This window comes from Eschscholzia californica, unplaced genomic scaffold, assembly GCF_041429995.1.
Source record: "Eschscholzia californica isolate CP2 unplaced genomic scaffold, dmEscCali1.0.p SCAF_6, whole genome shotgun sequence".
NCBI lineage: Eukaryota > Viridiplantae > Streptophyta > Magnoliopsida > Ranunculales > Papaveraceae > Eschscholzia > Eschscholzia californica.
The window spans coordinates 4,917,241-4,942,853 of record NW_028238483.1 but is presented as its reverse complement, the minus strand read 5'-3'; the positions used below and the strand labels follow the sequence as shown (position 1 = coordinate 4,942,853).

The 25,613-nt window shown below is 35.8% G+C and overlaps 1 protein-coding gene across 1 annotated transcript; it reads left to right on the top strand.

The window, feature by feature from the left end:
• The first annotated feature begins 4,348 nt into the window (after positions 1-4,348).
• HKL3 (hexokinase-like 3) lies at positions 4,349-24,939 on the top strand. The gene is made up of 9 exons (XM_086647879.1): positions 4,349-4,744; positions 8,624-8,777; positions 8,900-9,082; positions 9,523-9,597; positions 9,750-9,905; positions 13,448-13,546; positions 14,173-14,303; positions 23,985-24,066; positions 24,456-24,939. Exons 1-9 carry the CDS (start codon positions 4,413-4,415, stop codon positions 24,774-24,776), a joined length of 1,533 nt encoding a protein of 510 aa, XP_086504005.1. The 5' UTR covers positions 4,349-4,412; the 3' UTR covers positions 24,777-24,939.
• The last annotated feature ends 674 nt before the right edge of the window (positions 24,940-25,613 follow it).

The window sequence follows — 25,613 nt, the reverse complement described above, 5'->3', positions numbered from 1 at the left end:
GGATATGCAAAGTGATTACGATGAGAAGTCAAGAATTTCGACAGGGCAACATGAGAACAAAGCTTTGAGGAGATTGCTAGTGCAAGAGAAAACGTAGAAAGAGAAGATCCTTAATAAATGGAAGAACAGGTAACAAGTATCCGGATCATTAACTCGGAATAAGGTTGAACATGATCTCAATGCACAATTGGAAGATTGTGGGGAGTGGAAATTTGAATTGTTTAAACAACTTAGCTTTAATATTGGATGATAACATTGTGCCTTTTTTAAGCAGAGACTAGAAGAAGATGATGAGGTGAGGTAAAGAAAGAAAAGGAATAAATAAAATCAAAACAAAATAAAAATGAAAGAGGGACTATTGTATGAATGTGAAAAGTGTTTGATGGGCCTGTGGTCATGCTTAATAACTTGCAAACTGAATAATTAATATAAATTTATATTAAGATCCAAACATTCCATGAAAATTTAGAATTTCATTATGTTGTTTTTAGTTATAAACTTATAATCTAAGATAAAATAAATCAATCCTTTTGCTCACAAGTGATTGTGAATTTTTAAACTCTATTTTCTTACAAAATGAAATTTTAAAATGCAAAATTTTTCCTACGATTACCTTTTCCAAAATAAATTTTGTATCATCTATGGTTTTCATCATCTATTGATAAATCATCTTGCATTTTATTCAATTTTCGCTCACAATTTGTTTATTGTACGAAAAGCCTATAATCAAATTAATTTTGCACAGGGCCTTCAAATTCTCGGTCACGTCTCTGTGTAATGACAAACAACTTTGAACATAAAAAGAAGAATTTCATTGTGTTGATATAACTTATGAGTCGAACTATTTTGGAGTAAGTGAAATCGCACAAATCCTCATTTCATCACGGAACTTCGTCTACATATAGTTGTGTATGAGAGCGAGGATAAAAGTCTATTTATCTATCTCAAATCTTCTACAGATCATTGCGTCCTTGGAGTGTTTTTACTGGATGAAAATATGAAATATGACATGTTTCAAGTTTCAGGATGGTGATGTAAAACTCGTTTATATGAACTTTAAATGGCTAGGCCAGTAGCCATACATGATTTATTCAAAGATTTTGCCACTTTTATTGAATGCAACATAGATATGGATGACAAGGTGGGTAAATTTTTAATGATTGAGGCGCCAAAAACTTTTGTATGGGGCCATTTTAAAAGAGGGAATGGGCGTTGGGTCCAAAACTGAGCCGAAAATAAGGGCCTCGTCCAATCATATTTAAAAGTGTAAAACGGGTCCAATGCGTCAGAAGGAAAGGGGAATTTACCGTAAGACTCGTGTTTCTTTTCGAATTTACAGAAGGTGCCACCCAGAAAAATTACGGAATTGCCACTCTGAAAATCCCGGGAATCGCCACTCCGCTTTTTTACTTTCTCTCTCTACTCTTTTACTTTCTCTCTCTAATTATCTTTCCAGATTTATTTCCTTTGTTTAACCAATTCCTATTTTCTCTCAAATTTTTAACCAATTTCTAACTAATTTAGAATTTTTTCCTCTCCAATTCCTATTTCTCTCTCGAATCTCAACAAATATTTCTCTTCGAATTTCTCTCTCCGAAAACTCGAAATTGGTTCAAATTTCTCTTTTTTTTCCAGATTTATTTCTTATCTATTTATATTTAAATTTTCCTCATTTTTTGGTAGTTTTTCATTTAAATTTTAATTTTCCTCATTTTCGAATTTTTCTCTCCAACTTTCCAGATTTATTAATTTAACCAATTCCTAACTTCTCTCAAATTTTAACCAATTTCTAACCAATTTCGATTTTGTTGGTTATGTACTAAACACTTTTGTACTGGAAATTTTCTTGTGTACCAAAACTTGTTCTGTGTACTTGCCATTTGGTTATAACTACTCATTTTTGTACTGGGAATTTTCTTGTTTCTAAGAAATTGTTCTGTTTACTAGCCATTTGGTTATGTAATAGACATTTTTGTACTGGAAATTTTCTTGTTTCCTGGAAATTTTCTTGTTACTAGGTAATTGTTCTGTTTCCTAGCCATTTGGTTATGTATTACACATTTTTGTACTGGAAATTTTCTTGTTTCTTGGAAATTGTTTTGTGTACTGGTCATTTGTTTATGTGCTAGACATTTTTGTACTAGGAAGTTTTCTTGTTTCCTAGAATTGTTCTGTGTACTGGCCATTTGGTTAATGTATTAGACATTTTTGTACAGGAAATTTTCTTGTACACCGGAAATTGTTTTGTGTACTAGTCATTTGTTATGAACTACACATTTTTGTGCTGGAAATTTTCATATTTTCCCTCTCTCTAAATTTTATTCCTTTTTTATATTTTCCCTCTCTCTAAATTTTATTCCTTTTTCATATTTTCCCTCCATCTTTTTCTCTCTCCATATTTCTTATTTTTATTCTTTTTATTTTTGTTTAAACATATTTTCTCTTTTCAATAATATTACTTTCTTTTTCTCAAACATTCTTGCCTTAGATGTTGGTAATCTTTCAAAAAGATTTTTAATGAAAACGATAGATTTTCAGAAGTCGATAATCTTTCAAAAAGATAAATCGGGCAAGAATATAATCGATTTCGGAATATTTATATAGAGATGGAGAAGATAAAATGTGAAACAGAATAAGAATGATGAAGAAGATCTTTGGTGTATAAATAAGAAGAAAGAAAACTTCTAGAGAGAGAAAAAATTGAAAACTTTGATGTTTTTAGAGATTGAAATAGATGGAGAAGATAAAATGTGAAACAAAATAAGAATGATGAAGAAGATCTTTGGTGTATAAATAAGAAAGAAAGAAGGAATTGAAACAAAATACAATGGGCGGCACCCAAAAATTGGCCAAAATTTCGTAAAAAATGGGGTCATTTTTGAAATTTCAAAAAATCTAAATGTCTTTATGTCGTGACGTCATGTACGGAAAATTAATTAATTAGGGAGGAGAAAAGAAATAAAAACAGGAAAGAGTATTGTTTCTCTGACATTTGGACCTGCTTCACATTTTTGGCCGAAAATGGATTAGGCTCTCATTTACCCCCCCAAAATTTGGACCTCTCACTCATTTTCTATTTTTAAAATACGAGGTTTTCTTTATTGTACGAAAGCGACGGCCCTAAAAATGAGTTTCGCACTAGACAAACTTTAAAAATCGTATGTTGCACTCAAAGTTAATAAGAATTAGTGTTGCACTGGAGATGCTCAAAGTTACTCTTACGCAAATTCGATTGTCGGTCGTAATAGAACAGATTGTAACCAAAGTGGAAATAACAAGTTCAAATGTACATGTACCTGAATTCATTTGGAATTGAACCCGTGACCTTACAATTGTGAAACACTTCATTGACTTGAACTTCTCAAGATCAAACTCCATTAGAAATATCAAGCTAGACTTACGCATTGGAAAACAGAAGCTCATAGCGGAAGAGTTTTATTTGATCCTTGTTAGAGAAAGAGTTTCCGGGTGCCCCCTTATATATAATAAATTACGCCTATCTAAGATCATACACCTACCAAAATCTCAAGATTTTCAAGTAATCGCTAGGATTTTACACAACTGTGATATTGAGAAGGCGAGATTTATTCGTTTTTCATCGATGGCAACATTATAATAAAATATCCAATGAAGTATCTTGCAAATCCTAAATAAAGTATCTTAGAGATCCCCAAACGTTAATATGGTAGATTGGTATCATTTGGCAATGCATATAATCATTAAGAAATTAAAGCCATGGGAGATATGATCCTCATTTCATTATAGTATATATTAGGATATGGATATTGATCCGCCATCGAATCCATATGGGCACCGGCTACCCGGTACATATACCGACCACCCGGTCCATCCACTCCAACCGATTCCTTCATGATATAAGCATAGTTGTTGTATTTAAATCGATATCAAACCTTGTGTATCCTTATCTAGAGATTACCCTAATTGCTTATAGTTCTATTATAAATACATGTATCATTACTTGATATAAATACAAGAGAAAATAATTAATCTCTATCTTTTCTCTCTTTACTATTTTCGGCACACCACTCTCTCTATTGTTCGACTGATATATTCGAACTATCGATGTGATAGTTCTCACAGTAAAATTTGTGAAATGAAAATATAATTGTTTTTACTTTCCATGAAATGAAAATATAATTGTTATATGTGTCATTTCTTTCATCTCAATGTAGTTATTGCATGTGATCGGATGAGTGGAGTTGTCCCACATTTCCCAATAGTTAAAATCCATAGTGCACCACGTGCTCTTTTAAGAAGATAGGCAGTAAGTTTAGAAATGTCATCTCTGTAACACAATATAAACCTTCTAACGTCCACCACAATACTCGTTCTTCTCTATTATTCCCCTTCTAAGCGGATGATGTTTCTCACGATCTAAATAAGTCACCAAAATGAAGAGCGAATTTATTGTCTGCTCCAAAAGGGTGAGAAAGAGAAAAACAGAGAAAGATATGAAAAAAGAAGTGGTGGTGGTGGTGGGTGCGGTGGCAGCAGTCACTGCAGTGGCCGTACTAGTGAGGAGTTGGCATAGGAGTAGTGAAAGACGTTGGAGGCGTACGCAACGGATTCTTAGAAGATTTGCTTCACAATGTTCCACTCCGGTTCCACAATTGTGGAAGGTGGCGGATGAAATGGTGGTTGACATGAAAGCAGGTCTATCGTCGGACGGTAGAAGAAGCAAAATACCGATGCTGATTTCTTACGTCCACCCTCTACCTACCGGGTTAGTTTTTTTAATCGTAAAGATTCACTTCATATTTTAAAAAAGTTGAAGTACGAAAATAGATGGCCAACACCGAATCGAATTAATCTGAGTCATGGAGGAAAAAGGTTCCGTCTACTAGTTTATTAACCAAGATGGTTGGTCTAGTGGTTGGACATTTCATGAAATTATGTGATCTAGACCAATTACTTCTATATCTCATTTGATAAGCATTACAATGAAGTAAATTAAGATAGATTGGATGGGCTCCAAGACCACTGGCCATAGTTAGTAAAAGATACTATATGGTCTTTAAAAGCTTAAGATATTTTAAATCGATGGAAGTGTTCTGAGTGTTTATACAATGACATGGTCTTTAAAAGCTTAAGATATTTTAAATCGATCAAAGTGTTCTGATTTGAGTGTTTATACAATGACATGGTCTTTAAAAGCTTAAGATATTTTAAATCGATCAAAGTGTTCTGAGTGTTTATACAGTGACCGAGTATCCGTATACAAAATTTTTTAGTGAATTTTTTTTCTTCTCCTAATGTTTTACCTCTATTTTCAAAATAATAATTTATATTCTTAAACAAATTAGGGTACAACATGTGCCCCTGGCATAGACTCTTTCATGAAACACATCATGTTGATAAACTTGTTTGCGCCATATTTTTTGAGGGATAAAACTTTATTAAAATGAATCTAAGCGGGAGAAATTTGTCTTAATAAAACTGTTTACACAACAATTATAAACTTCGGATTATCAACTTAACAATTACGAAAAAATTGAAATTAAAAACAATACGAATGATGCAATATGACAAATAGGCAGTATAATAATCAAAAAATGAGTGAGGGATCCAAAATTTGGGGGGGAAATGAGCGGGAACACCATTTTCGGCCAGAAATGAGCTTCCAGTCCAAATGTAAGGACAGCTCATTTTTTTCTGGTTTTCATTTCTTTTTCTCCCCCTCTTGCCCCTGGTTTGAAAATTCAAAATTTTCAAACGAAATTTTAGAATCCCGTGAGTAAACTCTCTCTTATCGTTTTGTTTCTCTCTCTAAAACTTTCAGAAAATCATGGATGTTGATCATCTCCTTCCCCTCTCTCTATACAAATATTTCGAAATCTGGAATTTATTTTTATTTCTCTCTCTAAGACCTTCAGAATACCATGGACGTTGATTATCTTTTTCCTCTCTATCTCTCTGAGGTAATCTTCCTCTCTTTCTCTCTCTAAAAATTTTCTGAAAATTCTTCCCCTCTCTCTCTAAACTTCTAATATCTCTCTCTAAAAAAAATTCTGTAAATTTTGGAGAGAAACAGAGGAAGAAGATATGTAAATTTTCTGGAAATTTTCTCTCTCTATATAAATATTTCGAAATCGATTATATTCTTGCCATCTCTATCTTTTTGAGAAAAGGAAAGTAGTAAGATTGGAGAGAGAAAATATGTTTAAAAAGAAATAAAAAGAATAAAAATAGGAAATATGGAGAGAGAAAAATCTGGAGAGAAAATATGAAAAAGGAATAAAATTTAGAGGAAAATAGGAAAAATCTATAGAGAAATTCGAAAAGTGTGTAGTACATAACCAAATGGCTAGTACACAGAACAATTTCCGGTACACAAGAAACTTTCCAGTATAAAAATGTCTAGTATATTAACCAAATGGTCAGTACACAGAACAATTTCCAGGAAACAAGAAAATTTCCAATACAAAATGGCTAGTAAACAGAACAATTTCCAGGAAACATAACAGTTTCTGGGAAACAAGTAAATTTCCAGTACAAAAATGGCTAGTAAACAGAACAATTTCCAGGAAACTTCCAGTACAAAAATGGCTAGTAAACAGAACAATTTCTAGGAAACAAGTAAATTTCCAGAACAATTTTGAGAGAAATTAGGAATTGGTTAAATTAATAAATCTAGAAAGTTGGAGAGAAAAAATAGAAATTTGAAATAATCTGGAAAAATTCAAAATTTGAACCAATCTGGAAGAATTCGAAATTTGAGATAAGAAACAAATCAGGGAAAAAAAGAAAGAATTTTAACCCAATTGGAGAGAGAAATTTAAAGAGAAATATTTGTTGAGATTGGAGAGAGAATTTTAAAAAGAGAGGAAGTTGTTGAGATTGGAGAGAGAATATGAATTGGAGAGAGAGAAAAAATTCTAAATTAGTTAGAAATTAGTTAAATTAGTAGATAAATTAGGATTTAGTTAAATAAATAAAGAGAAATAAATCTGGAAGAGAATTAGAGAGGGAAAGTAAAAGAGTAGAGAGAGAAAGTAAAACGCGGAGTGGAGAATCCCGTGATTTTTTAGAGTGGCAATTCCGTAAATATCTGGGTGGCAGCTTCCGTAAATTTGATGGAAAATCGAGGGGTTCACGATAATTTCCACTGTGTGTCTGACCCTTTGGACTGGGTTTACATATTTACCCAGTAATGGTCTGGGTTTATATTTTGGGCCCAGTTTTGGGCCCAACGCTCATTCCCTCTATAATAATACTAAAACACCACCAAATGTGAAATTAGCAGAGAAATTGGAACCATTAAGGATTGCAAAGTTGAAAATCTAACTAATTAATTAAGACATGGTTTCAACTTCGACTTAGAAACAACTATAGCGAACAACAAATGTGTAATCCTTCCACTCTATATCGAACAATTTCCTCAGGCGTCTAAATTACCAAACAACATTTATTAGTAGTGAATGAATGGGAATGACAATTTAGATATGCTTATAAATATTGAACTTATGTTCAATGTTGTCGCTCATGCACACTGAGGACTGCAGAAATTATCTTTAGAAATTTTGCTTTCTAGACTCTAAAAGTTGGGTTGGCCAAATTAGTTACTTACTTTTTCACCCTAAGAAAACTTCTTAGGAATATAATCCGCTTAGTTTTAGCAAGAGATTATGATCATCGAACTCCTTTTACATGGACCTGCATGTAACTGTCGAAGAAGAGATGAGAAGGGGAAGGGATGAACGCGGTCATAAGTAGAGTAATTAAGTGTGATTAAAGTAATTAAGAGATATATATATATATATATATAAACATCTAACGACCATGAGTGGAGTTGAAGGGTATGATAAATAATTAGATAATCTATATTGTTGAAAGAGAAAAAGGACTCAACTATAAATTCCTAAGGGCTTATTAACAATATCCTTTATGAGAAAAAAGATGTTTGTCTAAGTCAACTTTATTCCTTCTTTTTTATTATATGATTTAATTTATAGCTTAATAGTTTAGAGTTTAGATCATGTACAAAAAAGATAAAGGTTCAAATTTTTCTTTAAAGTAACATTAAGAATGTCAACATTTGGTTGCCTAAGTTGTTAAAAGTGTTGACATAAACTTTAAAAGGTCATAGACTCGATTTTAGAGGAGGTGGAATCCATAATATATTGAATTTGGGTTATTAAAGTTATAAATAAAAAAAAGTTTAATAGACTTCAGGCCGTAGTTTAGTTGGGCTTTATGTCCGGTCTTTTAAGGGCTTAAAATTTGGCAGTTATCGTGTTTATCACATCTTTAATGTATCGTAGTCAATTTCTAAAAAAACGTAACATTAAGAATTTTACTCTATTTCTTTCTCAAATGCATTATTATATGGGACAATTTTTAACTTGACTTGAGTGCGTCCCAGATGATTCAGCCTGCCTTCCCAACGCGATAATTCTTAAACGAAATTTTTTCTGTTTTCCACAACTGACCTCCACCACCACCTCTAACCACCACAATCATTTTTTCCTCTCGCTCTCATCTCTTTCCTCTCTCTTCCTCCCTTTCTCTCTATCTGTCCAAACGTAAGGGGGTAATTATGTAAATATTGTATCACATTGATTATTGATCCCAATTGCCATCTTCATATGCTTTTTTTTTTCAGTAATGAAGAAGGGATATACTATGGACTACATTTAAGTGGAACTGAATTCCAAATATCTCGCGTCTTACTTGGAGGAAAGGGTGGTCGCATTGTAAACCAAGAATCGAAAACTATTCCACTTCCATGCCATTTATCGGTCGGTTCATCGTATCAGGTTCAACTTTGCATTTTCCTAGTAAACTGTTTTGTATTAAGTTTTCAATTTCATTGTCTTTACACAATAACTTCATTGTCTTTACATAATAACTTCACTTCTTTTTCTTCTTCATTTTATAGGAATATTTTGACTATATTGCAATGGAAGTTGGGAAATTCGCTTCGACCCAAAGTGAACATTTTGTTGTTCAAACACAAATCTCGCATAAAAGACTTGGTTTTACTTATTCGTTCCCAGTTGATGAAGATACTGCAACATCAGAATCATCTATTCGATGGAAGAAGTTTTCATTCGGTGATACAGTTGAGTTTTTTTTTTTGTATCATGTGTTAATAACACAATATATATTTATAAATCTTCAGAATAAATGGGTATTGATTTAGAGAAATGTTATTTGACCCGAAATTGGACGCAACAAAACTCGGAAAACTGATGTGACCTGCTCCCATTAGTTCTCTCTCCACATGGCCGAACCAATGGAGGTTCTAAAGAGTGTTTCCTTTTATTGCTCTGGGCAGCCCATACTGCTAAAATTTGTGAGGTTCAAGTAGACATGGAGCACAATTCAAAAAAAAAAAGTAGACATGGAGCCTTTACCAATGATATCTTAAGCACTTGGAGGAGGCGCCTCTAACACTTTTCCTAAAATGTTCAAAATCAAATCTTGGCCTATACTTTTATAATTTAGAGGCAGCTTTGGATTCTATTATTCGTATTAATTGACTCCTATTTTTCAACTCAGGAAGGAAAAGCAATGGTGGACGAGATCAACAGAGCCTTAGACAAATATCAAGTAGATATGCGTGTTACTGAAATGGTAAAAATGTATACCCAAAATTACAGTTTTAGAAAATAATATCATCTTTCTTGTCAATTTATTATATCAAACATGACATTTTCAACGACCGCATTTGATTGCATGAAATGTTTTAAAGTTGTTGTATGTTAACAACTAAGTTAATCAATTAGGTAGATGAAACTGTTGGCAATCTGGCCGGAGACAGATACTACAACAGCGACACTGTCATTGCGGTTACTCTTGCAATGGGGACAAATGCTGCTTATGTAGAGCTTAATAACTCGGTGCCCAAATGGAACAATTCATGTACAACCTTGGACGAACTGGTAAGAAAACTGCTTTGGACAATACTTAAAGTTTTATTATGATATATACAGAAAATGATGTAAGATTGTAATCTATGGCGAGGCCAGAAAGTTGGCCTTGTGTGGGCATAGTTTAGTTAAAATAGTTAAAATATAATATCTAAAATTAATATTTAGATGTTCTCCACGAGTTTCTACCTTTTAGAATTGTTGCATAACAAACTTAATCAACTGATAAATCAAATGTACTTTTGATAAATTTATTTATTGGTTGATAACATATTCATGCTCTTTCAACAAAAAAATAAATAGGCACTACTTTTTCATTAATATATTTAAATAGAACTATTTGATAAATTTTAAGAAATTTATTCTAGTCTCAAGCCCACTAAGATGTTTGTAACAACTTGGAGGAGATTTGCAATAGGTTTGCAATAGCTTGTGGGAGGTTTGCAAAAAGATTAGAATTATTTCTCAAATAGCCCCAATTTTGTGACCGGTTTCCTGTCTAGCCCCCTACTTTGTCAAACATACTCAGATGGATCCATTTTTCACTTACCGTTATAACACCGTTAACCAGTCAACATTTCTCTCTCTTCCATCTCATCACTTCTCTCTGCCACCTCATCTTCTCGCCACCTCATCGTCTTCTCCGGCAAGGTCGCCGGCTGACCAATCTTTCGGTCGGCGAGCTTCAAATATTAAAAAAACAAAAAAAAATTATTCTCTCTCTAAAAAAATACATTTTTTTATCATCTCTCCTCTCTCTCTTTCTACACACTCCGGCGGAGGGAAATCCTTCGCTGAAGTACCTTGATCTGTTTTTTGAACAAATCACGGTCTGTTCTTGAACAGACCTACTCTGGCGAAGGGTTTCCCTTCGTTTTTTTTTAATATTTGAAGGTCGTCGACCGGCGACCTTGCTGGAGGAGACGATGAGGTTGCGAGAAGATGAGGTGGCAGAGAGAGATGATGAGATGGAAGAGAGAGAAATGTTGACTAGTTAACGGTGTTATAACGGTAAGTGAAAAAGGGGGTCATCTAGGTATTTTTGACAAAGTAGGGGGCTAGATAGGAAACCGTTCACAAAGTTGGGGGCTATTTGCGAAATAACCCAAAAGATTATTTATGGGTTGATAACATATTCATGCCCTTTCAAAAAAAAAAGAACATATTCATAAGCTTTCGCTTAAGAGATGTTTTGGTCTCCTCTTTAATTTGAAATATAATTTGGCTTTCTAAATGACAATGAATCAACGATGTTGTCTTTCCTTTCTCACTATTGTATTTAAATAGAATTGTTTGATAAATTTTGAAAAATTTATTCTAGTTGAAACAGCTTGAAGGAGATTTGCAACAGGTTTGCAATAGCTCGTAAGAGGTTTGCAAAAAGTATCAGATTTTTAACTAGGAAAATTTGGTCAAGAATCCCTGTAAATTTTTTTGTTTTAGTGAAAAATGATCATTAAGTTTTTCTAGTCTTCATTTCCTAGCGTGTTTTCGTAAGTTACAACAACTTGCAAGAAGTTTGAAACATCTTGCAAGAAGGTTGCAAAAAATATTGAGTTTTTAACTAAACAAAATACAAATATTTGGGTTTTAACCAAACAAAATACAAGTGTTGATTTTTTAACCAAACAAAATATAAATTGTCTTAAACTTAAAAAAAAAATTAAAATTAGGTCTTGAGCCCAATGGCCTCAATTTCCTGTTTATTCTATTTCAATAACGAAATAAAAAATTAATACATCCGTATAACAAAACACATGAATATGAAAATCTATGATTTATTGAATTTGAGTATAAAAGTAAACGTAGATTAGATGGCTTTAAAGCGCCTTACGATGACTTTTAAAAATTGATGTATGGCTTTTAAGAGCTTACAACGTCCTAAAATCAAAATGTTAAAGTGCTTGTTCAATTTCATGAATCTTAATGTAACTTGGTATTGTATATTCTTGATGTATGAGTGTCTTGTAATGACACTTGTAGTTCATGTAGAAAAAACAAATGAATTTTTTGCCATGTCATAAATAATAATCATAAATCTACAGGGCTCATATTAACGTGACCATCCTTTAAAGTCTAAAAAATTCTCAAACCTATATATTCAAGTAAAATTTAACTTTTCAACAAAAAAAAAAAAAAAAAGTAAACTTTAACTACTTTATAAAACTTGGTACGACTGTAACCACCCAGAACCCATTCAGTTTCCTCAATTCTCTTTCTAGAATGATCTTAAGGGTTTTTATATGGTCTTGTCTTTGAAATAGCAGTATTTGTGTTTTTTCAATTCATGATGTAATGTATTAATGATATATCAATGGCATGTAGGGGTGGGAATCGGGCGGGCGCGGTCGGGCTCGGGCTACAAAGTACCGGGCTCGGACGGATCGGGCTCGGATAAGCCGAGCCCGAGGTAGTGAGCCGGGCGGATCGGGCCGGGCGAATCATGGAATTAAAGTACCCGTAGCCCGTCCGAGCCCGGCTGCCCGAGCGGGTTCCAACGGGCTCGGGTCGGACGGGCTCGGGTTTTTGAGATTTCTTTTTTTTTTTTCCTTTTTTTTTTTTTTGAGAAGATTTTTTTTATTAATTAACCCTAGATTACCTCTTCATCTCTTTCTCTTTCTGTCTAGAAAACCCTAAGTAAATTTCATGAAGAAGCAAATCACAATCACATCATTAGTTGTTAGTTTTATAATTGGTGTTATTTATTGTTTCATGCTCATGAAGCTTAATCTCACAACTGGCCTTATTCCAAACTTAAATGTATTTGCTTCACTTTTTTTCATTGATAAAGAACATGAGATGTAGTTCCCCATTGAAGACACAGAGACAAAGATGTACGATTGAGCAACTCATCAACACCCACATCTTCACCCATCCCCATCAAGAAGAAAACGAAGAAGAAGAAGAAGAACAACAACAACAAGATCTAACTCATCAACACCCACATCTTCACCTTCATCAACAAGAACAAGTGTTTCATGGATTTTATCAACTTCATCAACCAACATCACTAAATGGTGTTGAATAGATGAGAAGGAATAATGGTTATGGTGTAATGATGTTTGATGAGAAGGGGAGAGAGAGGAGGCGCCTAAGAGAGAGAGGCAGAGAGAGAATGTGATTAGGTTAATATTAGGGTTTCTTTGTTGAGGAGAGGAGGGTTTTTATAATAGATGAGGGTTTGTCGGGCGGGTTGACGCGGGCGGGTTGATGCGGGCGGGTTGACGCGGGCGGGTTGACGCGGGCGGGTGTACGCGGGCGGGTGTCGGACAGACCTAACGGGCCAGGACTCGGAATTGAGGGTCTGTCCGAGTCCCGGCCCAATAAGCCCGAGGCATCGGGCCGGGTATGCCCGAGCCATCGGGCCGGGTATGCCCGGCTCGGGTAGGACTCGGGCTGCGGGTCAAAACGGTCCGGGCCGGACCCCGGGTTCCCGGACCGTTTTCCCAGCCCTAATGGCATGTAATGATGTAACGACTTTTGAGTCGATATAAAAAATCACACTGCCTTGAAAAAAATTTTGGTTTGGACAAATCTCACTCCCTTGTTTGCAGGTTATAGACATGGACTGGGGAAGCTTCAATTCTTCCAATCTACCAATAACAGAATTTGATGTCTCTTTAGACGCCCATAGTATACATGCTGGCGAACAGGTAAACATAACTCATTCGGTTTGCCTCATATCTGGTGAATTTGTTTCAGAAATTTTACATCGGAATTATGTTTCTGTGGTGTTCATTTAGGTATTAATTGATAGGGTTTAGGACTTAAGTTTTACGGTTCAAAATTATCTGCTTTTGAAAAATACGACTCGTCACTATAAAACACATTGTTATGGATTTTACCCTTTCTTATTAAAATCATGATTGAATGAGAAATGTCATCTACGTTTTTTACTTGTTGCTGCTCAAAAACATCTGGCACATATGTTTAGAAGTCGTAGTACAGACTAGAAATGCCATTGTATCAAACACAAATATTGCATATACTGCATCTTTTAAAGTATGTTGAGTCATATAAAATTGTTCCCGACAAAGAGCCGCGTGACTGCCATTAACACATCAGAGGCATGACATTTTCACTTCCGACCCTGACTTTACCTTTCCAAACCTCCCTTTTTGTGCTCAACCTAACTTGCCAAAGTTTATTTTCAGACCTGGATCGAATTTGCTTCACAGTTGTATTTCTTGGGTTGATTCCTTGTTTTGTCTCTTCCTAATTGAGAAAGTTCTATTTGGATGGTTAGCAAGGTTTTGTAAGATTTTCGAATTTTTGACAGATTTTTGAGAAGCTCATCTCAGGGATGTATTTAGGAGAAATTGTGCGAAGAGTATTGTTAAAAATGGCCAAGCAAACAGCTCTATTTGGAGATATCGTCCCTCCTAAACTTTGTAACCCTTACGTATTAAGGTACTCATCTATACTTGTTCTTTTTTCCTGCAATCGTGAGTTCTTGAGCTAGCTATATAAATGGTTTTAGATTTAGTTGTTAAAATTTTTTAAAGACAGTTAGGCTCTATGGACTTTAATATAATAGGACAGCTTCATTTCTCTTCCTAACTCCACCCTCAACTCTTAGCAGAATGTCCAACCTTAGAATTTGAGAGGGCTTTCTGTACCATCTCACATGATTATTATGTGTATTTATTATTCATGTGTTAAATAATATCATTAATTAGTCATTTTCTATTTTTTATTATCAATATATCTTTACCCATTAAAACTTAATTTCTCTCGACGGATGATTTAATGAGGGTATGAGCCGAGCTTGCAACAGTTGATATCTCCTCAACGGTTAAAAGAAATTCCTACAATTACTCCTTAATTTAGGGTTAATTATAGCTAATAAATCCAACCACTAAAATCAATTTAATTACACAATTGCCACTCCCTTTCAAACCTAAGTATCTTGGGCCATTAAAATAAATTTAATAACATAATAAACACCTAATCTATTATATATTGAGCCGTTTAAAATTATTTACCTTCACGTCTATAGGACCAACTTTATATGGTCTCAGATGATTTCATCCAAACTGATTGTATTTCTTTGCTCTACTAATCAACTTAAAATATAGGACTTCAACAAAAAAGGACTTGCTAGATAGGAACAAGTAACTCTTTATATTATGGACTAATAATTTTTTGAAAACTAAAACATCAAATTAGAAAAAAAAACAAATTAAATGGGTGATAAAAAAAACTTAGCAATGTCGGATTATAATCAAATAGTTCATAAACGAAAATTAATCAAAACTTGAACACTTATCAATGTGTTATGATTTTTTGGGTTCTTTACAAAATAAAGAAAAAGATGAAGACAAGAAACTCTCATAATCAAAGTGAAAATAAAATCACAATAATCTCATCGACAAAAAAAAAAAAAAACCACAATATTCTACAAAGGAAGATACTCATTATTTTACAGAAATTCCAATATCTCCTTCCAAGAAATATCGATCTCCACCTATTATGACAGGTTAAAAGTGAAAAATTCGGTAATGGACTGAAGCTGAATGGCAATTGATGTAATTAAATGGGTGGAACATGACTTATTATGGTTGGATGGAAAATTTGATGGTAGTTATGTAAATGTTTTGATTTTGAAGGTTGAATGTTATTGCAATTAATTACCCAGAGAATTTATAGTAAGATTTCTTCCACGTAGAAGGAGATCTTGAGATCTAACGGTTGCAAGAGCTCGAGCTCATACCCATGTTTACAACTATCTCCACCACTATCGATCTCAGGTGATTCTCCTCTTCACTGGCTGGGAAGAACATCACAACGAATCCAACCCTAATTTGTTTCCACCTTCATCACCAACTGAAGATTGGGATGATTCTATTATTGGAACCTTGATTTTGAAGACGATTCTAAAAATCTTCCCCAATTTTGTCCTTTATTGTTCGCACCTAATTCACACTTTCAATCACAATCCAATCCTATGTTCAATCATCAACAATATCCACATTTCATGAATTCATCCAGGAATTTCAATTTCAATTTCCATCAATGAAACAGTGAGATTCTTGATTCTAACATAGATCATCAAGTTGATTGTTCATAGTTAGATCAACTAATTCAAGTTGCCGAATTTGTTGAATTAAATGATAAAAGAATATGAATAGGTTTTGTGTGAGGAAAACCATTAACCTCCCTTGTATATTTATATTGTTAATAGTTTACATAAATATGTAATTGACATAGATAGCTAGCTATACACAAGAGAGGAAAGAAAATACATAAGGTAGGAAATAGTATATACAATATATTGGAAAGAATCAAGTCCAATCTCATCCAAAATCTTTAGCCAATTATTTCTCGAATCTGATTATTATTACCATTGTTACCCTCCCGCAAATTGAGCTTCGAGGAGACGCGAAGGTTCAATTTGGGACAAAGCTCTAAGAACCGGAAATGAGATAAGCTTTTCGTCAAAATATCAGCAAGCTGATCATGAGATGGGACAAACTGAATCTTCACTGATCCGGCTGCCACCTTTTCCCGAACAAAGTGGTAGTCCAAAGCAATGTGCTTAGAACGACCATGAAACACTGGGTTGACAGTCATGAGGATGGCACTTTTATTGTCACAATATATACTAATAGGAGTAGATAGGCGAATACCCAATTCCTGAAGAATATAATCAATCCAAGTTAAGTCAGCAGTAGTGGAGGCAAGAGCCCGATATTCAGCTTCGGTGCTGGAACGAGAAACCGTAGGCTGCTTATGAGCACTCCAGGTGAGAAGATTCCGACCAAGAAAAATAGAGAACCCAGATGTAGAATGACGTGTATCAGGGCAACCTGCCCAGTCAGCAACAGAGTAAGCGTGAAGAGAATTAGAGGCAGAGTCCGCAAACAACTGTAAACCCATGTGAATCGTCCCCTTAACGTAACGCAATATGCGTTTAACAGCTTGAAAGTAGTCAACTGTGGGAGCATGCATAAACTGGCACGCCACATTGACTGCATAGGCTAAATCTGGACGAGTCAACGTAAGATACTGAGGAGAACCCACCACCTTACGATATTGAGTAGGATCTGAAAAAGCAACACCCTGTCCTGACAATTGAATGCCTGTAGTCATAGGTGTAGAAGCTGGTTTGACACCCTCTAAATTTAAAATTTTAAGGATGTCTAATGCATATTTAGATTGAGTAAGTAAAAGACCATCCTTATTCGAAGTTGCTTCAATACCCAGAAAATAATGTAGAGAACCCATATTCTTCATATCAAACTCAGAAGATAGTTGAGAAATAATAATATCAATGGTGGAGGAATCAGCTCCCGTGAGTATAATATCATCAACATAAAGCAACAAATAAATCATACCCACTGGACTCGTACGAATAAAAAGAGAGGTATCAGACTTACTAACACGAAAACCAATACGGAGTAGGTAAGAGCTGAATTTGTCGTATCATGCCCGAGGAGCCTGCTTCAAACCATAGAGAGCCTTGTGAAGACGACAAACATACGATGGATGAGAAGTATTAACATAGCCAGGAGGTTGGGCCATGTAAACCTCCTCAGTTAGATCCCCATGAAGAAAGGCATTCTTCACATCTAACTGATGAATGGACCATCCACGAGAATCTGCAATAGATAAAATAATCCGAATAGTTGTAGGTTTGACCACAGGGCTGAAAGTCTCATCAAAATCAAGTCCAGGTTTCTGGGTAAAACCTTGGGCAACCAAACAGGCTTTATACCTGTCAATAGTGCCGTCAGGTTTGAGCTTGGTGCGAAAAACCCATTTAGAACCAACAATGTTCATAGAGGGGTTAGGGGGCACCAAAGACCAAGTACGTTGTTTCATAAGAGCTTCCGTTTCTTCTCCCATAGCACGTTGCCAATGTATTGATTTACTAGCCATACGATGTCCCCGCGGTTCCGTGATAGCAGATAAGGCAGCATAAAAGCTGGAACCAGAAGAACCAAAAATATCAGAATCACGGGGAGAAATAGGGTACCGAGAATATACCTGAGATGGAGTCGTGTCAACTAGTAGAGCATCACGCGTGATTGAGTCCATCAACCTGTAACCTTGAGGACCACACTCCGAGCTAGAATCTAATGAAACCGTCGGAGCAACCCCTCCCGTAATCGAATCCGTCATAAAACGCATGGGAACCGGAGTAATACCTGCCAAAGAACGAGGACCCGATACTAGAGGAGTGGTAGAAGTAGATTCCGGTGGTGTAGTAGAAGGAGCTGCGAAGGGGCCCTCAGTCGAGACTGAAGGCACCTCCCCAATAGGTGTAGGAATAGGGGTCACGAATGAACTGACAGGAGAATCATCTAGACGAATTATGGTAACTAAAGGTGCCTTTGAGGCAGAATCATCCACCGGAATGGGAATGGTATTGGCTTCAATGCTAGGGGTAGTAGTGGAAGACGAGACAGACATTAAGGGACGAGTATCAAGAAAACTCACTAGATCATTAGATGAAGACACAAAATCAGACGTTTTAAACGGGTAAATAGCTTCATCAAAAATAACATGACGAGAGATAAATACCTTCTTGGTGGTAGGATCTAAGCATTTGAAACCCTTATGAAATTGACTGTAACCGATAAACACACATGGGAAGCTCCGAGGTGAAAGTTTGTTAGAAGCATAAGGTCGCAAATAAGGGAAACAAAGACATCCAAACAAACGCAACATGGAATAGGAAGGTGGCTTACCGTATAAAGTGGAGAAGGGAGAAGCATCCTGAAGCACTGTCGTAGGCATTCGATTAATGAGAAAATTTGTTGTTTGAAAAGCTTCAACCCAATAAATAGCAGGTAACCCACTATGAAATAAAAGACTCAGTCCAGTTTCAGTTACATGACGATGTTTACGCTCTACACAAGCATTTTGAGCAGGTGTATACGGACAAGAAATACGTCTGTCAATGCCATTTTCACTTAGAAAATTTAAAAATTAAGTATTTTGAAATTCACCTCCTCCATCTAATTGAAGAATCTTAATTTTAGAGTCTAATTGATTTTCGACAAGAGATTTAAATTTTACAAAGACTTGAAAAAATTCAGATTTAGCACAAAGTGGATAAAACCAAGAAAATCGACTGTAATCATCAACAAAAAGCACATTATGTTTAAAACCATTAGAATTAGAAACAGGAGAAGGACCCCATAAATCAATGTGCACAAGAGCAAGAGGAGAAGAAGCTCGTTTATTATTCAAAGTAAATGGAAGTCTATGACTTTTACTCATATTACAAGAAATACAAGTAGAAGACATAGAATTCTTGGAAACAGACTGAATTAAATTATCCTTAATCAAAATATCTAATACCCTAGAAGACACGTGACCAAGTCGACTATGCCATATAGCAAGTGGTGCTTTGACTGAGACGGAAGTAGAACTAAAAAATGAGGAATGAGCTTCATCCAAGACAAACAAATTTCCTCGCCTACTGCCGGTGCCCAGAATCCTTCCTTTCTCCTGGAAGATAACAAAACCATGTTTTGAAAATAGAACAAAACAATGAAGATCATCAACAAGTGTGCCTATAGATAATAAATTCTTAGTGAGAGAAGGAACATGAAGTGAGTCAGGTAAGGTGAGGACACCATGAGGAGTGGGAAGAGAAAGGGAACCTTTATGTCGAATGGTGAGAGGCGAACCATCACCGATGTAGACTTTATTTGAACCAGAATATGGAGTTAAGTGAGAAAAGTTACCGGAACCTGACGTCATATGACTTGAGGCACCACTATCGGCATACCAAGACGGATCTGACGGATTGGTGATGACGAGAGACTGAAGAGCATCAGTGGCGGCTTCAATAGATTCAGCATCGGCAACGTGGGCTTCTCGGCGAGGTGATAGAGATCGATCATGAGGACGACGACGAGATGAGTCAGGGGTCCGACGAGGAGAGGGTTCTCGGTACGGTTGTTGTGGTGAATATTGATCACGGCGACGAGGAGAGTCTCTTTGACGTCACGGTGGTCGACCAGTAAGCAAAAAACAACGATCAGCAGAATGCCCAGGCTTCTTACACCACTGACAGACAAACGTCGGTGTGGACCGAGAGGGTCGTTTATCATGGCGAGGGGGAGACCGAGAAGACCGATCATAACGAGAGGAACGTTGTGGAGACCGATATTGGCGATGACCTGAATTGTGGGTAGAGACATAAGCACCTTCGGTAATAGGAGGAACAACCCGAAAGGATTTTATAGCACCTTCTTGAGCCTGAAGCATAGGTAAAATATCTTTAAAAGTTGGAAGAAGTGGTTTAGAGAGAATGGATCCGGCTAAAGTTTCATAATCCGGGCCGAGACCTTTCAAGAACCAGTATACTTTCTCAGCTTCAGAAATATGATGACCAGTGGTGGCTAAGGTTTCACATAAAACCCTGTAATTACGAGCATAATCCGCTATAGATGCATTACCTCGTTTAATACATTGAATTTGTTACTTGAGCTGAAGAGAGAGAGTTATGCATGGACTAGCATAAGTTTGATTGAGCTGAGCCCAAACATCAGTCGCCCGGGTTAAGCCTATAATATCAGTCATTGCCTCTTTGGAGAGAGAACTATAGATGATCGAAAAAACAAGGCGATCTATAGTTAACCAAGATTCATAGAGAGGATTAACAGTTAACGAACCTGTAGGGGAAGCAAGTGTGGGTTCCGGTGGAGGGACCGTATTATCAATATGATGAACCAGACGTTGACTTTCCAATAAAGATAAAACCTAGGGACGCCATAGCAAAAAAAATTCTGAATCAAGTTTTAAGTTGATCATAGAGCTAAGATGCGGATAAGATATCATAGTTGGTTCCGAGGGAGATAAAATAGCACTTGAAATAGAAGAACCGGGTGAAGATTCCATAGCAAACAAACTTAATAATAAAACCTTTTGAAGATTTTAACCTCGATATGAAATCGGAAAAAAATTGCTCTTGAAAAGAAGAAGACCTCGGTAAAGATGGACCGGGCAATAGAATAATGATCTCGGTTGGAGACAACCGGAAAAAAATAACAAGGATCGAACTCGTTAGAGAATGGCTCTGGATACCATAAAAGAATATGAATAGGTTTTGTGTGAAGAAAACCATTAACCTCCCTTGTATATTTATATTGTTAATAGTTTACATAAATATGTAATTGACATAGAGCTATACACAAGAGAGGAAAGAAAATACATAAGAGAGGAAAGAAAATACATAAGGTAGGAAATAGTATATACAATATATTGGAAAGAATCAAGTCCAATCTCATCCAAAATCTTTAGTCAATTATTTCCCGAATCTGATTATTATTACCATTGTTAAATTAATTACATCACGCACAAGTGATATTGGCGTGACTCAATCAAACCCTGGAAACCCCAAATGGTAAACCATTACAAAAGTTTGCATTTTACTTCAAAGAATCTCTTCAGAATTTCTTAACCAGTTCGAACTGGAATACAATGATTCATCTCTCTGCTTTTGAAATTGTTCAAAAACTTAGAACTTAGAAGATTTTGTTAGAGATTTTGTAGTTGTCCTTGCTCGAATCAGAGATGAAAACCAATGGGCATTGTCTAAAGACGAAGCTACTGTGAAACTTGATGATTATCATTACTTACTATCTTCGAATTCCTACCATCATTGATGGATCAAACGATGAAGATCGACTGTTTGATAATGAAGGCTTTTTGAATAATGGGTTGACCATTGCGTCAAAATGGTAAGATAAATTGCTCAAGGATTTAGATGGCGTTTTTAAGAAATACTATATTCATGACTGATGGATCAAACGATGAAGCTAGTATTGTTACTGTTATTCACGATATCAATATCCTGATTCAATTTTGTAACTATCAAAACACTTGTTATCGTGATATGAAGACATTGCAAACTAATTTGCAGAAGTTTGGAAATCCAGGTTGCAGGTGCAAACCGATTTGCAAACTCATTTTGCAGTTTTCAACAAAAAAAACTCATTTTGCAGTTGCAAATCGAGTTTGCAGTAGTTTGAAAACAATGTTTGCAGTTGAGAACTTGTGTAAACTCAGTTTACAAACACAAATTTAAACTCAGTTTGCATCATCGCAAATTCTAACTGCACTTCAAAGTTGCAAATAAAAACTGAGTTGGCAAAGTCGCATATTCCAACTGAGTATGCAAAGTTGAAAATTCCAACTCAGTATGCAAAATCACAAAAACGCAAATTATTCAAACTGAGCGTGAAAAAAAGGTAAAAACACCATTTTTATCTCTGAAGTTTTTTGAAAGAAAAAATATTTAATGTGGATCTTGTTAAAAAGATAGAAAACAACTTTTAAATATATAAATTTCATACAAATCCGACATCTAACGAAAAAGTTATATCGATTTAAAGTTTAAAAAGAAAATCAAACAATTAGTTGCACAAAATCACAAAAGAGTAATTTAGTCTTTATATGTTTCTTGAAACTTGAATAATAATAGTCTTTAGACTATGTATGTAAACTCTATACGGTTTGAGACAGACTCCAAGACCCTGGTCCCAGCGATTTAGTGTTTTCATAATATAACAACTCTATTGTTATTTCGGTTTATCTTGACGACATAATAATAACAGGGTTCACATCTTATGATCTTCAAAGTCTGGTGTGGTGATCAACTTATAAGATCAGATTGATATGACTAACATTAGGGACCTCTCCTATTTTTTGGATATGGAGGCCAAACGTGATCTTTAACATTGATTCTCACACAACAAAACTACACTTTTGATCTTCTTCGACGATTCGGTTTACTGAAAGCAAAACAACTAGCCACACTAGTACACATGTGATGATGTCTAAAAATGAATTTCTCGGTAATCTTCCTGATGATCGAGATCAACGGTCAGATGGGGAATTCCCCTCAAGTATTTGATGAAACGAAGACTGCAAAAAACAAAAACGAAAACGCTCTGACGCTGAAGTGAGTGAGATGTTTTTTGCAGTTTAAGGAAGAATTTAAAGTCTGAGTTAAAAATGTGACCTTCGGTCCCTTTTTAAGGCAAGCTTGATATGGTTATATGGTTTAGGATGAGCTGTAGCAATGCATGACCGAGATGATGTGGTGGTAAGACACCTATCTTGATGATAGCCACATGTCCATATGATGAGTGTGTATCCTCTAACATTGACAGATCCTATAAATATAACGGTTTGCGCATGAAAAATGGATCGTTGGCACTTTTCTGGCCTTTAACGTCATATATGTCAGCTTAGGTTGATCTAAGCTCGGAGGAATCTGGTACGTTCCATCAGGTTTCTCTATTATAAGTTTCTGACTGATCAAGGCTCAGATTGGGTAAATCTTAGCTCGGATCCACCTTCCCTCTGGTCCTGAAGCAATACAGAGCGCAGGGTGATGAGCTAATTTCTGCAAAACTCCGTTACTGTTCTGATCCAAAGCTGGTTCGGATTCTCCTCTTGACTTGCCTTTGTTCTAGCTCAATGTTCAATCTGCCTAGGAAAATCACGTTGAGTTCCCATGTTAGGGCTCATAAGGAAAGGTTCAGTCGGATCCACCTCCCTGACATGGCTTTGATGAGGGTCACCCTGTGCATATTCTGGTCAAACTGTTGACTTCTTGACTTGGTCAAAGCTGATCAATATATGACTTCTTGACATGGCTTTGATGAGGGTCACCCTGTGCATATTACAGGACAAGCTCTCTCTTAATGTCTACCGTGAAGAAGGGCACTACGCTGCTGCATCCGATGAGCAGCAGTCCTTTGTGCTTTTCGTCCTTTGTTAACGATTTAGTCTTGTTGCTGATGTAAAGGAGTGTTGAGAGAATATCTTTTTATCTGGACAGTTGATACCGATCAAAAAATGACCATGGACTCAAGTGTAACCTATTGCATAATAAAGGACTAACCCCTAAGATCCCTACTTTGACCAAACCCAGTGCATATGTGGAGATTCTCAACACGTGTCATATGTCGATTGGTTAGTCCAAAGTAGGTCTGAATGCTTAGCCTCTTTAAGCATTTCTCTTTTAGCATTCCTCTTGTAAATTGGATTTCAAAGAGGGCAGGGAGATCAAATCACATAATTAATTGAAGTTGATAAACTTACTAATAAGTTTGATATTTACAGTTCTCCCATTATGGCTGCCATGCATCAAGATGCATCAGAGAACCATGAAGTTGTCGAGGAGAAACTCAAAGAAACTTTCGGGGTATGTATGTATATTTCATTCACTAATTTCCGTAAATGACGATAACTGTCTAAATATTTTAGACAGAAATTTAACTCTCACTTATGAGAGTGATCCTGTTATTTGCACGAGGTTATGAATTTTAAGATAACATTATGCTCTGATACCATGTGAAAATAATGTAGTTGCACGGAAACAATTGGTGATCAAAAGATAGGTCATTGAGCTGTTAATTAAACGGAAACCCTTTGCTATAGGCACCTCCCAGGATTATTTCAATATCTCAGACACATGGATTTCATCGTAGTGTTCGGACTGAGGCAAGACATGGGTTATGTGCCTCCCGTCCAATCTAAAAGATATCATCTCATTATCTAATTATCTTATTTCTATTTCTTCAAACAATTTAGATCACAGATTCAACTCCCATGGCGAGAGAAGTTGTTGTAGAAGTCTGTGATATTGTTGTAGAACGAGCAGCTCGTCTTGCAGGAGCAGGGATAGTTAGCATATTGAAGAAATTGAATCGAATTGAAACAAAACAAAAAAGTGTCATTACAGTTGAAGGTGGATTATATCAACGTTACCGACTCTTTAGAAATTATCTACATAGTTGTGTTTGGGAAATGCTTGGAAGTGATTCCTCAGAAAATGTTGTTATAGAGAATTCAAATGGTGGATCTGGAATTGGTGCTGTTTTTCTTGCTGTTCAAAATTCAAATTATGTCTGAGAAAATGCTAGCTAGTTTCTTATAATTCATGATACTTAAGCTACCCAACAATTACTCAAGAGCCTTGGCTTTCTTTTCTTAATGGATTTAGTTATGGATTATTGTAATTGGCAAGAAATAGCTGTATTATTTGTTTTTATCTAACTATTGATTTGATTTGATTTGATACCACTGTATTGTGCTGATTATACATGTCAAAAACTCAGATTTTATTCTGAGGGTTGCCTCAAGCAAAATTTTGCATATTAGATTTAGGGAGATGCTAGAGTGCCTAGCTCGGTGCTCAAAGGGGTGCCCAGCTGACGTGGAATTCACTAAAAGACAAGGTTTTTTCAAAGTTTGACTACGATGGGGACCGCTTTTGTTTCTAAATGAGGAAATTTAGGCATTTTACTGGGCATTCTAGCTGGGCACTCTATCATTTCCCTTAGATTTATATCTAGAAGACTTTAGTGCTTGCAACCGATAATGTCATCATTTTTTAATCAAATTTTACAAGAAAATATTTTTTTTTTACCATAGTTTTGCGATGACACCAGATGATACATAACATGGTCACTCGTTGACTATCGTCAATAAGTCAAGAAAATGACCAAAACCCCAACGGGTCAACCCGTCTAAAGGAAATAAGACCGCTGAGCCCAAAGAGGTCTACAACCTAACCCCAGAATCGGGAGGTTGGCAAGATCATCTAAGGAGCTCTAGCCCTGCCTTGCCTCAAATACAACCAGGTCTGCCTTGGGATGCGTAAGGAGAGCTCGGGGGGGGGGGGGGAGGGGGGGTCCGCGTTAGCAAGGTCAATGCCTTATACCCTGAACATAGGAAGGTAGAAGTGCG

What these genes read in the sequence shown, in the direction of transcription:
- HKL3 (XM_086647879.1), top strand. Translation starts at nt 4,413, where the DNA reads ATGAAGAGCGAATTTATTGTCTGCTCCAAAAGGGTGAGAAAGAGAAAA. An exon ending in GTATACATGCTGGCGAACAG is followed by an intron (nt 13,547 to 14,172) that starts GTAAACATAACT and finishes AATTTTTGACAG; the next exon opens with ATTTTTGAGAAGCTCATCTC. An exon ending in TGTAACCCTTACGTATTAAG is followed by an intron (nt 14,304 to 23,984) that starts GTACTCATCTAT and finishes TGATATTTACAG; the next exon opens with TTCTCCCATTATGGCTGCCA.